This window comes from Alexandromys fortis, unplaced genomic scaffold (assembly GCF_014885135.2).
Source record: "Alexandromys fortis isolate MF-2015 unplaced genomic scaffold, M_Fortis_MF-2015_v1.1 scaffold_15, whole genome shotgun sequence".
Lineage (NCBI taxonomy): Eukaryota > Metazoa > Chordata > Mammalia > Rodentia > Cricetidae > Alexandromys > Alexandromys fortis.
In genome coordinates, this window is record NW_026067911.1 from 1,968,874 (window position 1) to 1,983,458 (window position 14,585).

The following is a 14,585-nucleotide window of genomic DNA, read 5'->3' on the forward strand; positions in this document are numbered from 1 at the left end:
ACAGTATTAGAAACTAAGACTAACATAAAACAGGCAAATAAGTATTATTAAATACTTACATCTTCTCTGGGTAGTTTATTTTCATTGTCTCCTTCAATTCTTACTCGAACCACACCAGATTTATCCACTATTTCTTGAATAACTTTGCCATTTTTTCCAATAACTTTTCCTTTAGTAAAAGAAAACAAATTAAGTTAAAAACTGATTTGTTATCCATTCAGAATAAATTTAGATTTATGACTTTCTATCAAATGATAACCATGAAACAAAGGTGAAGCTTTTTCACCTAAAAACTTCTAAACTCTCTCTGGAGTATGCCTAAGGTTACTGACTCCAACAGTCCAATGCAGTTCACACACAAGACAATTACCAAGCCTAAGCATTTTCAAACATTAGAACCATTTCTAATACTTTAACAACTCTCCCATTTCAAAACCCTGCCCATGGAACTAAGAGAAAGCAATTTTTACTGGCATGAACTCTGTCAATTTGTTCATCTCATTCATCTATGTATATACACAATCACACACATGTATATTTTTACAAACTAAAATATTACATTGTTCACCAAGTGTTTTTAAGTACTTCATAGTTTTACTAAGTGCTAGCATGTATATTCTGCTGTCTTGCTATGAACATACTATAAAATGATAGAAAATCCATACCTTCTTCATACTTAACCTGTCACTCAAACAGCAGTTACTGAGTATACAATACATAAAAAGAAAAACTCCAAAGGGAACACGGAGATGCTGTTTCCCTATTATAAAGATTAACCTGAAGAATCAATGTATAACTGAAATAATGTGGTACATTCTTGGGATATAAGTAACAGAAATATCCCTTACCAAGTAGTGGCAGCCTCATGTTATCAAGTTCACATCACAATTATTTTTTTTACCTAAATCATTTTCATAAGTTTAATTTCAGTAGAAAGGAAATAAAGTCTGTCATGTTGTATGCCTGAAAGAAGTTTCCATTACATAAGGAACAATGTCAACAGTGAACCGGGTCATAAGAGCACAAACTCTTTCTAGATTTTTACGATCTTATTCCTAATCTCAAACCCCCTTTCCCATCAGTAAACCTCAACTTAAAGAGCAGTAGCTGAGGAGGTTAAAACAGACAGAGGTCACAAAACTGTGTCTTCTCCAAGAAGCCCTAGCAGCAGTCCATCAAAAGCAACCTTCACAGATTACACAATGAAGCTTAAGCAGCAGCTTCATCCTCCATCCTTCTAAAAATAAGCAAATGTCTTTTCAGAAAACAAAAATTAAGTTGATGGCACATAAGCCCTTCCCCCAAAATCTTGTTCACTTGCTTCTTGGAACTGTACCAGTGGTGAGTTAAGTATCCATCACCCTTCTGGGTCCTTGGCAGGGACCTACCTTCAAGTCTTACTTAGTCCCACCAGAGACCTTCAATATTTTAAATGATCATTTCCACAGTTTAAATTCCAGAGCATATTGACAAACTGAAGCAGACCTGTAGTATAAATTGAGCATTGAGTATAAATGTTGAAGGGACAAAGTAAAGAAGTGATTAAAGGCAGCTTCTAAAAGGTGGATGGTTTTGATCCATTTTCTAATCGGTGTTCAAAAAATACTTTTTACTTTGATTTAGGACAGGTGGGAATGATCAAATTCTAGAATGCCTCTAACATGTAAAGCAGTCCATTTTCTCTGGAACTTACCCAAGAGGTCCTCATTCCCTTTTATTCCTCAGTTTTCCTTTGCTTTCATTAGGATTATGAATTATTTCTCAAAAGACTGCTTAACCCAGAAAACATTTGAGGGAAATAGTGTATTACTCTTCATGACAAGCAACAGAAATGTCCAGGTTCAACATTGTGAGCTTTCTCCTGCTAATGTATGCTGCTTTCTAAAGAGTATACAAGCAATTCAAATCACAAAGGCCATCCAAGACAGGATAGTGGACAAGATAGACAAGAGTCCCATAACTGAACTGATAACCAGATAAAGAAACTGAACTACAGATAGATCCAATTTACTTAATTCTGAAATTCTATGATTAATACTACAAACTCTGGAAGACCAAGGTTTATCTTTGTAGAATTAAGCTGGACAAAAACTTGCTTTCCTTTTCATAAAACCACCATCAAACCCTTTTTACAAGTAGGAAGCCTTAGCTGAGTTAAATGATGCTCTTAGAATAGCTACCAAATTAGCACTTCATCCATGTGAATAAACGATCTAACAATAAACATTCCAAAAGCAGCCTTATCTAGCATGGGCAAGGCCCTGGGTTCAAAGGGGGGAAAAAAAGAAACAAATAGCAAGATAGTAAAATTCATATCGGGGCAGCAAGTTGTCTCTGCCGGTTGTGCCACACAAGCCTGGCAATCTGAATTTGATCCACCAAACTCATATGGAGGTAATAAGAGCACTGACTCCACAAGATAGTTCTCTGACCCATCCACACAGAGATACCATGAGTGTGCTCGAGCATCCAATGTTCACCAATTTTTAAAAAAACTCTCGTAACAAACTTTCATTTTCTTTTTTATGAAAATTATACAATATTCTTCAATTTCATTATCTCAACTCATTTTTCTAGTGATTATGTAATGAGCAATGACATAAAAACTAGTAGAGCTTGCATTAACTGGCAGTATATCGTACTTATTTAAGAGTCCTAAAAAGGTTTTTAGATGCATTACAAAAAGAAACAAACTTTTCTGCTATAAATCATTTTTCTTACGTGTGCACTGACCCACATGAATTTTCTTTTATCTGTGCTTCCCCCTTTATTTTTTGAGCTGAGACAGGGACTCTCACTTAACTTGGAATCCATTTTTTCCTAGCTGGCCATTAAATCCCTAGGATCAGCTTCCCTGCCACACCAGTGTTACAGATGTACTCGGTCACAACAGGCTTTCCTGTAGGCGCAGAGTTGGACTGCAAGCCCTTTACCCACTGAGTCACATCCCCAGCCCTATACTAGTCCTGAAGGGAATATCTTCAAGTAGAGAAGTGATGTATTTTAGATCTTTTCCAGTCTTATTTTATAGGATGTAACAAATGACACATACATAGACAGAAATTACCTTCTTATGCAACCCAAAGGGCTCAAAAAATTCCTTAGGTCAAAAACAAGCAAACAAAGGAAAACAATCTTATGCAAAGTCTACCATTTTATGTTAGCACTTAATTCTAAGTTTACTACTTTGGAGAATCACTAAGTACTTAACATATACCCAAAGCCTTCCTATTTGCATCAAGTAGCACCCAAAATGACACAGAGGTATAGGATAGTTTGGTAGTGCAGCACTTGCTACAAACACAGGAGGCCCTGGGTGTGGTATGGTTCTCAGCTTCTCAAAGGCACAGGAACAAAGACAGCCCCATCAACAGCAGCACCATTAACTAACATACCTAAGTGTAAGTTAACCACAGCAAACTCAGAAACTATCACCTAACCTGTAACTTATGGATACAGTCATATTCACAGATGGTGATAAGCAAGTGTAAGCTCCCCTAATAGGACCATCCGTCCTCCTACCCAAGGCATCTTACCTTATGCTATACCATTGCCACAACCAATTATTTATTCAGGGCCTACTACATGGAAAGAAGTTTATTATTCTAGAGTTAGCGGAGATTCTATAGTTATTCCCACTCTAAACAAACAAGCATCAGAGACCACCTTAAGACCTTCACTATCCCAGTTTTGGTAGACGTATCTGAAAAATAATAATAAACGGGCGGTGGTGCCACACGCCTTAAATCCCAGTACTCGGGAGGCAGAGACAGGTGGACCTCTGTGAGTTCGAGGCCAGTCTGGTCTACAAGAGCTAGTTACAGGCTAGACTCCAAAGCTACAGAGAAACCCTGTCTCAAAAAACAACAACAACAACATAATAATAATAATGATGGTGATGATGATGATAAAAAAGACATTAAGCAGGAAATAGGTTAAGTGCCCAAAGGATAAGAAGACTTAAGAAAAACTTTGTTGCACAAACTCTAGATCTTATTAATGGCACAGAATAAATAATACACTTTCCTTTCTTGGGTATGAAAATATGAAAGGTTAACACAGTAACACAAATAAGATTTTATCTCCCCCACACACACATACACACACACACACATATACCAGAACACAGTATTAGCTGTCTAAACAGCTCAGATTACAGGTACAGTAGGTAAATAAATTACAAACCTAACATCCAATTAAACTACTTTACATTAATATTCACATTTAACCTTTATACAAGTACCTACCAACAAGATTCCTGGGAACTTGAATAAAATCTTCCACAAATTCCAAGAACCCCCTAGCTTTTTTTACAGCCTCAGCACTCTAGATGAAGGAAAGACAAGTATAAATCCCTGTTAATGTCCTGGAACAACCCCATACCTAAAATATATGAAAAAGGAGAAAATTCCCAATTTTTATGGCATACCACAAGATTCAGCTCAGCCTATTGCAATGTCAGTTCAGGCTAGGTCATTTGTTAAAAAGCACTTGCCTGCCTGTCTGCTCTGTACAGAAGCCCTGGGTTCTATTCCCATAAAATACAAAAGGTAACAGAAGCTGCATACTGGGCATGGTAGAGCTCAAGAGGAAAAAGGTCACTGCTGCCAACTGAGGCTAGCTTGCTAGACACACCAAGACCCTGTCTGCACAAAGTTGCTTTGCTTGTCCAGAGACACGTTTTTAAAAATGACCTACTTATAAGATCATTTAAACTTTAAATTCTAGTAGGTACTATTTTTTAATAGACTGTAATGATTTTGTGGATGGCTTTCTTTTATTTCTGTTCCTTAACCACAGTCCAAACATACGTTACAAAGTTTAGTAAATTTCAGAGCCCACTCTATAGACACAGGACTCTACTCTAGGCAGTATGACTCAAAGCCTGTCCTCATAATGTTACACTGCCATTTCTGAAGATTTCAGAAATAAACAAGAGCTTGTGCTAGAATAATTAGTCTGGTTTTATGTTACCTCAAACATTTTATTGAAAAATAAAATTATAGAAAAAAATATGATAAAGCAGATTATGTCCAATTAAGTGAGCAAAAGCAGGAAGCAGATTAACTTACCTCTCCATAGATTCTAAAAGTTCCAGTATCTTCATCTAACTCAATGGCAGTTACTCCAGGAACCTTCCTAGCTTGTTGTATGTTACTACCATGTGTTCCTATTGCCAGGCCCATTAAATCTTCTCTCACAACAAATTCTTCATGAAAAGCTGCTGCAAGTTGTTTTGTGCACTATTGAAAAAGGGAAACCAGGATTTCTCTTTTGTAAACTTTTCTTTTAAATACTGATGTTCATACCATCACTCAAAATAACCAGGAAGTGGAGAGAAAAATCCACATCAACCAAGCAATAAATGGGTGAACAAAATGTGGATTATTCACACAATGTAGCAGGAAACTTAAAAAGGCAAGTTGCACGTGACAATATGGATGAACCCCAACAATATTAACATTAGAACCCTAAGAGAAATAAGGTAAGCCTAGAAAATACTAATATTACACTTACGTGTACAAGTTACCAAAGTTTTAAGAAAGATCTTTTGAAAGCTTGACTAGCATATGCAAGTACTGGGATATATCTCAGTACTTGGGGAAAATTCTTTTTTAATTAAGGTATGAAAATTTTAACTGGGCAGGGTGACTGAATGGTCATAAATTGGATACCAGTCTCAAAAAACCAAAAATATTAGTGTATTAGTGGGGTCTGCAGGAAGGGGAAAGTAGCAAGTTTCTGTCAAAAGTTTATAAATATGACAAGATCCGGAGACTGACCAAGAATGCTAACTACATTATCACTAATGAGCTAGACATTTAAAAAAAGTTAAGATAGTAAATTTTCAGTTTTACATTTATTTTTAAATTCAAGACAAAACAAAAACCTAAATTTAACAAGATCAACAACGAGTCTTACAGAATTACGGAAACTCATAAAATGGAAGGAAATCAAAACATTTCAGTCTTTAAATCTAGTCAAAGAAAACTAATTCTAAAATGATTTTTAACAAGCTGCCAACAATTCTCCAACTCAGACGTCTGTTTCAAATGTATTCATATACTCTGTGGAGAACACATGGGGAAGCCACAAATTTGAGGAATAAAAATGCCTCCCTTTCTCTAAGAACGAGTATGTGTGCACACATATTCAGATGGGACAGTAAGGGCAGAAGGAGCATCCTCAAGGTTAGCAGTGAACAGCAGGAGGAAGTAGAGAGCCCTGGGAGATCAAAGCAGCAGCATATTGTAAAGTGTGCTCTAGGATGTCTACCTCTAGCCCTCCTTTCCCCTTACTGCCACAGTAAACTAAGGTCACATCCAACAGGTGACAGGGTAGTAAAATTCAGATCAAAAGAAGGGTAAAGAAAAGTTGTTCTGGGTATGCCAAATTACTAATTTCTTAAGCTCTTTGTGATGGAGGAAGGTCATTGAGCAATAAAGAAACTGCTTGGCTGGCCCTGATAGGTTAAAGCATAGGTGGGAGGAGTAAACAGAATAGAATTCTGGGAGGAAGAGGAAGTGAGGTCAGACTCTGCTCTGCTCTAGCAGAGACTCAACAGCTCTGCTCTCTGGAGCAGAGACGCCAGGCTCCGCTCTCCCAGGCAGCTCCGACCCAGGATGGACGGAGGCTAGAATCTTCCCGTTAAGCGCACCTTGGGGTGCTTACACACATTATTAGAAATGGGTTAGAACAATATGTAAGAGCTAGCCAATAAGAAGCTGGAACTAGCCGGGCCAAGCGGTGTTTAAATGAATACAGTTTGTGTGTTGTTATTTCGGGCATAAGCTAGCAGGCGGCCTGGGTGCTGGGGACGCAGCCCCGCTACTCCTATTTCAACATCTTTGGACCTATTTTCTAAGTCCCACAAGAGGTGCTTAGCAAAAAAAAAAAGAAAAAAGAAAAAAGAAAAAAAAAGTAATGCTTAATAAAAGTAAAACAGAAAATTAATTTTCCTAAAGACTCTGGGTATTAGCCATATATCTCTAACTCTTAGGTTGCATTCTGTTACCAACATTTGTTTGAGACACAGGAAACACACAAAAGCAAACCCACTTACTTCTAAATGCTTAGTGGCCTCTTCATTTCTGGACATAAGCATCAACTTTGTCCGAATACTTCGCAAATGCATATCGCTTAAGATATTTACTCTCTTCACAGTTGCTTCACTGGCCGACTACAAACAAACATGTTAATCACTCACAAATTTAAACATTTTTTCCAAGAAAACTCGAACATAATTTTCTAAATGAAGCCATCTTTGGTTCTTCTTACCTGCTTCTTCTATCTTTTCATTGTACTAAGCTTTCACTCTCTAATGTAATCTTACTTTACTTTCTGAGCTTTGTTCAGATGTGTTGGGGGAAAAAAGATTTTTACACATTAATAATCTCAAGATGTTATAAATATCATTAAGAGTCTTATGAGCCAGACACAGCAGTCCAACTTTAATCTCAACACCTGGCAGGCTGAGACCGAAGGACTGACTGATAGAGCCAGCTTGAGACTACATAGCAAGACCCTTTATCAAAAGGTCAATCAACAACAAACAGAAAAAAGAAGCCAACATTTGTTACTTCCTACTAAAGGAGAAAAAATTAACACAGCTACAAAAAACCTTATATATTAGTAAAGTTATTATACACAAAGCTTAATAAGCCATTGAAATATTTAACAATATTTGGTAATTAACTAAATTAAAATATAGTCTTATCTTACCAGTATCATTAGCTGGGTAGTTTCAGGATGATAAAAAATTCTGCACGCTCCTACTGCTTTCTTAAAATCTTTATGGGCATTTTCATTCGCACACCTAAAGAGAAAGTAATGGACATGAAAGACCAGCAACGGATTAAATTTAGGAAGAGTAGAGTGTGATCTCTGTATTTCATTTTGATATATCCCATTAGAATTTAAAAGCTCCTTTCTAAAGATTATTTCATTATTTCTAATTGTGTGTATTCTGTAGTGGTTTGTGCACAAGTGCCAGTGCCAACCAGAGGCTTCAGATGCATTGGAGCATGAGTTACCTGTGAATGGGAACCACCCAATTTAAGTGCTAGGAGTCAAACATTTGTCCTCTTAACTGCTGAGCCACCTTCCCAACTCTTCGAGATTTACCTCTATAAGGTTTTAGTTTGTTGGCTGAAGAATGATGTTGTGGACTGAAAGATCTTAGCTCATAAAAGAGTTCAATAAAATTACTTACGCCTCTCTCAAATCCTCAGGAACATCCACTGTGCACTTAAAGAAGGTGTTTTTTTTGACAGTTTTATTTTGATTGACAGGTCGAAGTCGTTCAAATGTGACTATTTCATTGTAAGTGGCATCACAAGCAGCATATTCAATGACATAAAACTAAAAGACATCAAAGTTCTTTTAAAAGCTTATGTGAACAAAAACACTAACCTTTAGATGATGTTCTAGACCCTCCCACTTATGCACAAACACTAAGCAAACCTTTATACTATCACTATCATTTACTTAAGCCAGATTATAAATGCGTACACGCATGAACATTGGTGGTCATATAAGCTTGAGATTTAACTGAAATCTATAGTACAATGAATCTTTCAAATACCTGATCGACTATGTCTGAGGTGGGAGTTGAGAAAGAAAACAAAGGGTGATAGTCGAGCAGCCCGAAGCTCAGGTATGTCCTCAGAAAAGTCACCTACCTCTCCTTTCATCATGCGAACTTTAGCTAGCCACCATCCACATGGCTCTTGGTCATTTGCTCTGGAATACACCTGAGAAGCAAAAACATTCCTTTATCCATCCCAAAAGCTTGACATCACAGATGTAAATATCAAATCTCAAACTCCACCAGAATATAACTACTGAAGCCAGCAGATAAACACACTTTGAAGAAAAGCACAGATAGACATTATTACTTAAAAATAAGGCCCTGAAAAACCTAAATAAATAAATGGCTGAAAGCTTAGTAACTTAGCTTCTTGAAAATCTATTTTACCAAACAACTCTTGAAATAATTTCAAATAAATTTAAAGAAATGCCTCTTACAAGGCAACTGTATGAAGTATCTGCAAAATACGCCAACACTTCATCAAAATCGAGACTGTTTTGAAGACTTAAAAATCCAATTTTAAAAATAAAGAGGCTCAAAACAACCAATTCTGTTAAAAACATGAAATCCAATGTATTCCAACTGCTTGTCTGAAAAGTAAAACAGTAAGATACATTAAGTTCATCTAGCACAGTAAACTATCTTACAAAAACTGGGTTTACATTATATTATTGTCACTGTTGTTTGCTTTGTTTTCAGACAATGTTCCCAATAACTCAGGCAGGCCTTGAACTCCACATGGAATTTCTGATCCTCCCACCTCTACCTCCCCAAGTAATTTTTAAAATTTCAACTATTGGGGCTGGAGAGATGGCTCAGCGGTTAAGAACTCTGACTGTTCTTCCAGAGGACACGGGTTCAATTCCCAGCAACCACATGGCAGCTTACAACTGTCTGAAAATCCAGTTCCAGGGGATCTGACACATTCACACCAATTCACATAAAATAAAGTTAAATCATAAAAAAAATTTTAAAATTTCAACTATTATTACCAAAAACAGAAAACATCAAAATTCTGTTAAGTGTTTTTAGTTATTTTTTATTTTGTTTTTAATTCACCTTGGTATGGTGGTACACGCCTAGAAGCCCAGCACTCAGGAAGCTGAGCCAAGAAAATATAGTAAAGCTAGCCTGGGTTACCCAATAAGATACTGAGTATTAGACAGATGACTGGTTATGCCTACAGGGTTGATAAAGTTAAGTCAACCTTCTATATAAGGATTTCACAGATTTAAATACATTCAAGAAAACTAATGTCCCATAAATTATTGAATACAACTACCTACAGAGCATTCGTGTACTCAATATAAGGTAGAGATGAATTAAAACATAGAAAACTGAATTATATGCATATAATTCTTTTATATAAGGGAGTTTTGCATCCTCAAATTTGGTATGCAAAGCCAGTCCTGGAACCAACAAAAGTACTCAGAGTACTTATTTAGCTGAAATACTAAGCCTAAGAAGTACATCAGTAGAACTTTTGTACTGGGAAGCACACTCAAGTGCTGGTAGTACACCAAAAACATGGAGGTTCTTAGTCCCCCAATCTCATCTTATACATTCCTTCTATTTAGCTGTTCATGATCCCTTATAATTAAACCAGTAAGCCAACAAGCTTTCCTATCCACTCTAGAAATGTATTTTAAGAACATCTATCTGCTAATTTGCAAAATTCCAAGACTTCGATACAGAGAAACCTTGTCTTGAAAAAAACAAAAAAAGGACCCATACAGGAAAAAAAAATGCATTTCATAAGACCATCAAATACAGGACTGAGCATATCACTGAGGAGTAAAATACACCTCACGTGAGGTACTCTGTTCAATTCCAGCAACACAAAGACACACACACACACACACACAAACATAAACAAAACTTGTAGACCTGTGTTCCAATCTCTAATATTGCAAAAATGTAAAATCTTATCCATACCAACTTCTGCCTCCTGTTTTCAAAAAGTATTCTAGTTGATGAATGAAAAGGACAAGACACAAAACATAACAAAAACACAAAGACATGGTAATTAAAGTAAGCAAAATGAAAGCCACATACATGTAACAAACATTTGTAACATACATGTAACAAACATTTGTAACCTGAGCACCCAGGAGGCAGAGCAAAGAAGATGGAGAGTTTAAAGAGGCCATTCAAACAGAACAAAACCCCCATCTATAGGGGCTGAGATGTGCAGTCTATAGTAGAACACTTGCCTAGCATGAGTAAAATCTTAGGTTAGATTTGTAGCATAAAGCACTACATATATTTTAAAAAAGACAAGTCACAGAACAAGGGATCAATAAAAAAACGTAATTTTAAACATGTTCAGTATCAATTCAATAGATAATAGTACAGCTCAAACTTCTAAGAGTTTACTAATTCAAACATTTTGAGCCTAAAGAATGATCTTTTTGCTACTATCAAAATCTTAAATACACATGCCTTTTTATTCATAATCTACCTTTAAAAAAACATAGGTGGGTGGAGTAAACAGAACAGAATGCTGGGAGGAAGAGGAAGTGAGGGAAGACGCCTCAGACAGACGCCATGCAGCTCATCGCCAGGGCAGATGTGATGAAGCAAGCCGCCAGGTCAGACATGCTGAATCTTTCCCGGTAAGACTGATGCTACACAGATTAGAGATGGGTTGATCGGGATATGAGAATTAGCCTGTAAGGGCTAGAGCTAATGGGCCAAGCAGTGTTTAAAAGAATACAGTTTGAGCCAGGCAGTGGTGGCGCACGCCTTTAATCCCAGCACTTGGGAGGCAGAGGCCAGCCTGATTTACAAGAGCTAGTTCTGGGACGCGCACCAAAGCTACGGAGAAACCCTGTCTCGAAGAAAAAAAAAAACAAAACAAAAACAAAGAATACAGTTTGTGTGTTGTTATTTCTGGTGTGAAGCTAGCCGTGCGGGAGCCGGGCAGTACAAAAAGCAGGCCCGCAGCTCCCTCAACACCTCTCCAGCACCGTGTCTGCCTGCGTACCTACATGCCTGTCATGTCAAAAACAAACCTCTGAACTGTAAGTCAGCCACAATTAAATGTTTCCCTTTTTTAAGAGTTGCCATGGTCATGGTGTGTTGAAATAGGAGCGGCAGCAGGGCTGCGTCCCCGGCACCCGGCCGCCCGCATGGCTAGCTTATGCCCAGAAATAATTACACGGAAACTGTATTCTTTCAAACACTGCCTGGCCCGGATAGTTCCAGTTCCTTATGGCTAGCTCTTACATATTGTTCTAACCCATTTCTAATATTCTGTGTAGCCCACGAGCTGGCTTACCAGGGAGGATCTTAACCTGCGTCTGTCTGGAGCGGGAGAACCATGGCGACTCCTCACACAGCTTCTTTTTCCCAGCATTCTCCTCTGTCTACTCCGCCTACCTAATTTTCTATCCAATAAAATGGGCCAAGGCAGTTTCTTTATTAATAAGAAATCACTCCCACATCAATGGTGTCTCTTTACAGCAACAACCAAAGACACTGAAGCTCAAACCACGAAGATTAGCTTTAGAAAGTTATTAACACTGTATGGTTCTGCTTTAGATTTCTCTAAAAATTAATGTATCATTCTTAATGTTTTAATAAACTTTCATTTTGAAAAACTATCAAGTTCACCAAAGCTAAAAATAGTAGCACTGACACATGAGTCCATCTCACTTAAGTCTCCAGAAACACTACGTTACAATCAGCTACAGATTTCCCCACAAGGATATTTACTTATAACAAAAAATACACACCATAAAGAAAACTTAAAAACACATACCTCTACTTCATCTCCTTCACTAATTTCTTTTTTTATATCAGGTGGTGGTGGTAATCGAACTTCATTAAAGGGAACCTGGCGTTCTGGTTGCCAACTGAAGGATTAAAAAAAGAATTAGTACTTTTATTCTAGCAGAAACTAATATGGAAAACCTAGTCTCTGTCTAATGCTTTAAATACATTTTAAGATAGCTTTTTTAAAAGTTACTTTTATCACTCAGAATATCCCAAAGAGAAAAACAAGAACTTTAGTTCTTTAATTTCTTGAATAAGTTGAGGTAGAACAGATTTTTGCATGATTCTTTGTAAGTTTTATAATTAATACTGATAGTATTACACTTCAAATTACTTATCCTAAGAATGGCAAATACATCACCACCCTGCAAACAAAACAGGTTAATTTCTCAATAAGGACAAGGTTCAAAATATATTCACAGCTATCAAATGAAAGTGGTGAGATCAAGTATATGATGTAAAAAAAAAAACCCACAATTTCATAAATTACAACAAAATAAAAACTTTAGCATACATGTTCACAAAAGTAGTACAAATAGTAGTTTAGGGCTGAGAGAGCTTGGTAGCGTTTGCTTGAAGACTCAGCACACACACAGGAACCCAATACCTGTAACTCCAGTTCTAGGAAATACCAGTACTCTTTGTGGCCTCTGAGACCATCAGACATGCATTTGGTATATGCAGGAAAAACCACCAGATGCATAAACTTGAAAGAATATCTTAAAATTGACAGTTCAGATGAGAACTTTTTTGTGCTTATCATGCTCACAGAGTCGAGGTTCAATTTCAGCACAAACAGTCCTCAGACATATTTTGACAAAGAACAATATGAAAACGGCAGGCAGATTGTAAATACAAAAACAAGTGAAGGGTTATCAAACTGGACACAGAACTCGCGAGGATCAATCAAAGCACTCCCACTCCACAGCAGAATCATTTTCCGACCAGCATCAGTAGGAACATTCACTATTACCAATCTTAAAAATTTACATCTGCCAGTAACTTACTTATTTTCAAAAACAACTGTGAGGGAGTCTTCATGGACATCTTTGATAAATCCCTGCATAAAACAAAAAGTCTTATCAGTATTATTGTTATTACCTAACTCTTAAACCCTGTAATAGATATAAAAACTACAGAATGATGAAAGAATACAGATCAAGGAAGACCAGTTGGTACAAGACTGTTCAAGCATTATGGGTGCTAAGGCAGGAAGATTGCTTAAGTCCTAGGCCAGCTTAGACACACAGTGAAAACAAGACAAGGCAGGGACACAGGACTCTTGTCTTTAGAAGAGAGAAATAAAACACCCAGCTCAGTTTATAGACTGCTCGCCTAGCACTCCATCCCCCACACAATTCAAGAGTGTGGTAACGAAATCCAAGAGGATGAGAAATTCAAAGTCATTTTTAGGTATATAACAAGTTGAAAGGCAGCCTAGGATGGGTTAAGAAATTGGGTGGAGCCGGGTGGTGGTGGCAGCGTCGGCGCACGATTTCCTTTAATCCCAGTAATCGGGAGGCAGAGGCAGGTGGATCTCTGGGAGTTCGAGGCCAGCCTGGTCTACAAGAGCTAGTTCCGGGACAGGCACCAAAGCTACAGAGAAACACTGTCTCAAAACAAAACAAAACAAAAGAAATTGGGCAGAGGGGTGAAAAGAGGTGTAGATTAGAGAGACACACTCACCCAAACAAACCCACCACATTCCAACAACCACAGGGTTTGAAAAGATTTTAAGATGTGAATTTGGTTTTCCTTTCTCTCATTTGTAAAAAGCTGTTCTTTAGCTTCCTTGAACTCTGCTTATAACAATGTTATCTACCTCAAAATAAGCAAACCAAACACACAGTACATCCTCATTCATGGAATGAAGGGATTAGTTAGGTGAAGTAATAGTAAGGCAACTGACAGGTCAGTAACTTAGTAGTTAATAACCCAAACTCTTCAGTCAGGTAACATCCTAACTCTAACTTACACACAATTTTAATCTAATGAACTTAATTAGGCCTCATACATTGGAAATTAAAATTTAAATAATGGGGGGCTGGAGAGATGGCTCAGTGGTTAAGAGCATTGCCTGCTCTTCCAAAGGTCCTGAGTTCAATTCCCGGCAACCACATGGTGGCTCACAACCATCTGTAATGAGGTCTGGTGCCCTCTTCTGGCCTGCAGGCATACATGTAGCAAGAATATTGTATACATAATAAATAAATAAATA

The 14,585-nt window shown here is 37.3% G+C and overlaps 1 protein-coding gene across 4 annotated transcripts in view; it reads right to left on the bottom strand.

Moving 5' to 3' along the window:
* Fxr1 (FMR1 autosomal homolog 1) overlaps positions 1–14,585 on the bottom strand; it is a 48,630-nt gene that overhangs the window by 15,746 nt on the left and 18,299 nt on the right. For all 4 annotated transcript variants that reach the window (XM_050138337.1, XM_050138334.1, XM_050138335.1 and 1 more), the window contains exons 2-10: positions 13,375–13,427; positions 12,354–12,447; positions 8,682–8,753; positions 8,213–8,361; positions 7,723–7,816; positions 7,064–7,180; positions 5,073–5,243; positions 4,248–4,326; positions 60–169 (exon numbers count right to left, since the gene is read on the bottom strand). In XM_050138337.1, the coding sequence (XP_049994294.1) occupies positions 60–169; positions 4,248–4,326; positions 5,073–5,243; positions 7,064–7,180; positions 7,723–7,816; positions 8,213–8,361; positions 8,682–8,753; positions 12,354–12,447; positions 13,375–13,427 (939 nt within the window). The remainder of the gene's footprint in view (positions 1–59; positions 170–4,247; positions 4,327–5,072; positions 5,244–7,063; positions 7,181–7,722; positions 7,817–8,212; positions 8,362–8,681; positions 8,754–12,353; positions 12,448–13,374; positions 13,428–14,585) is intronic.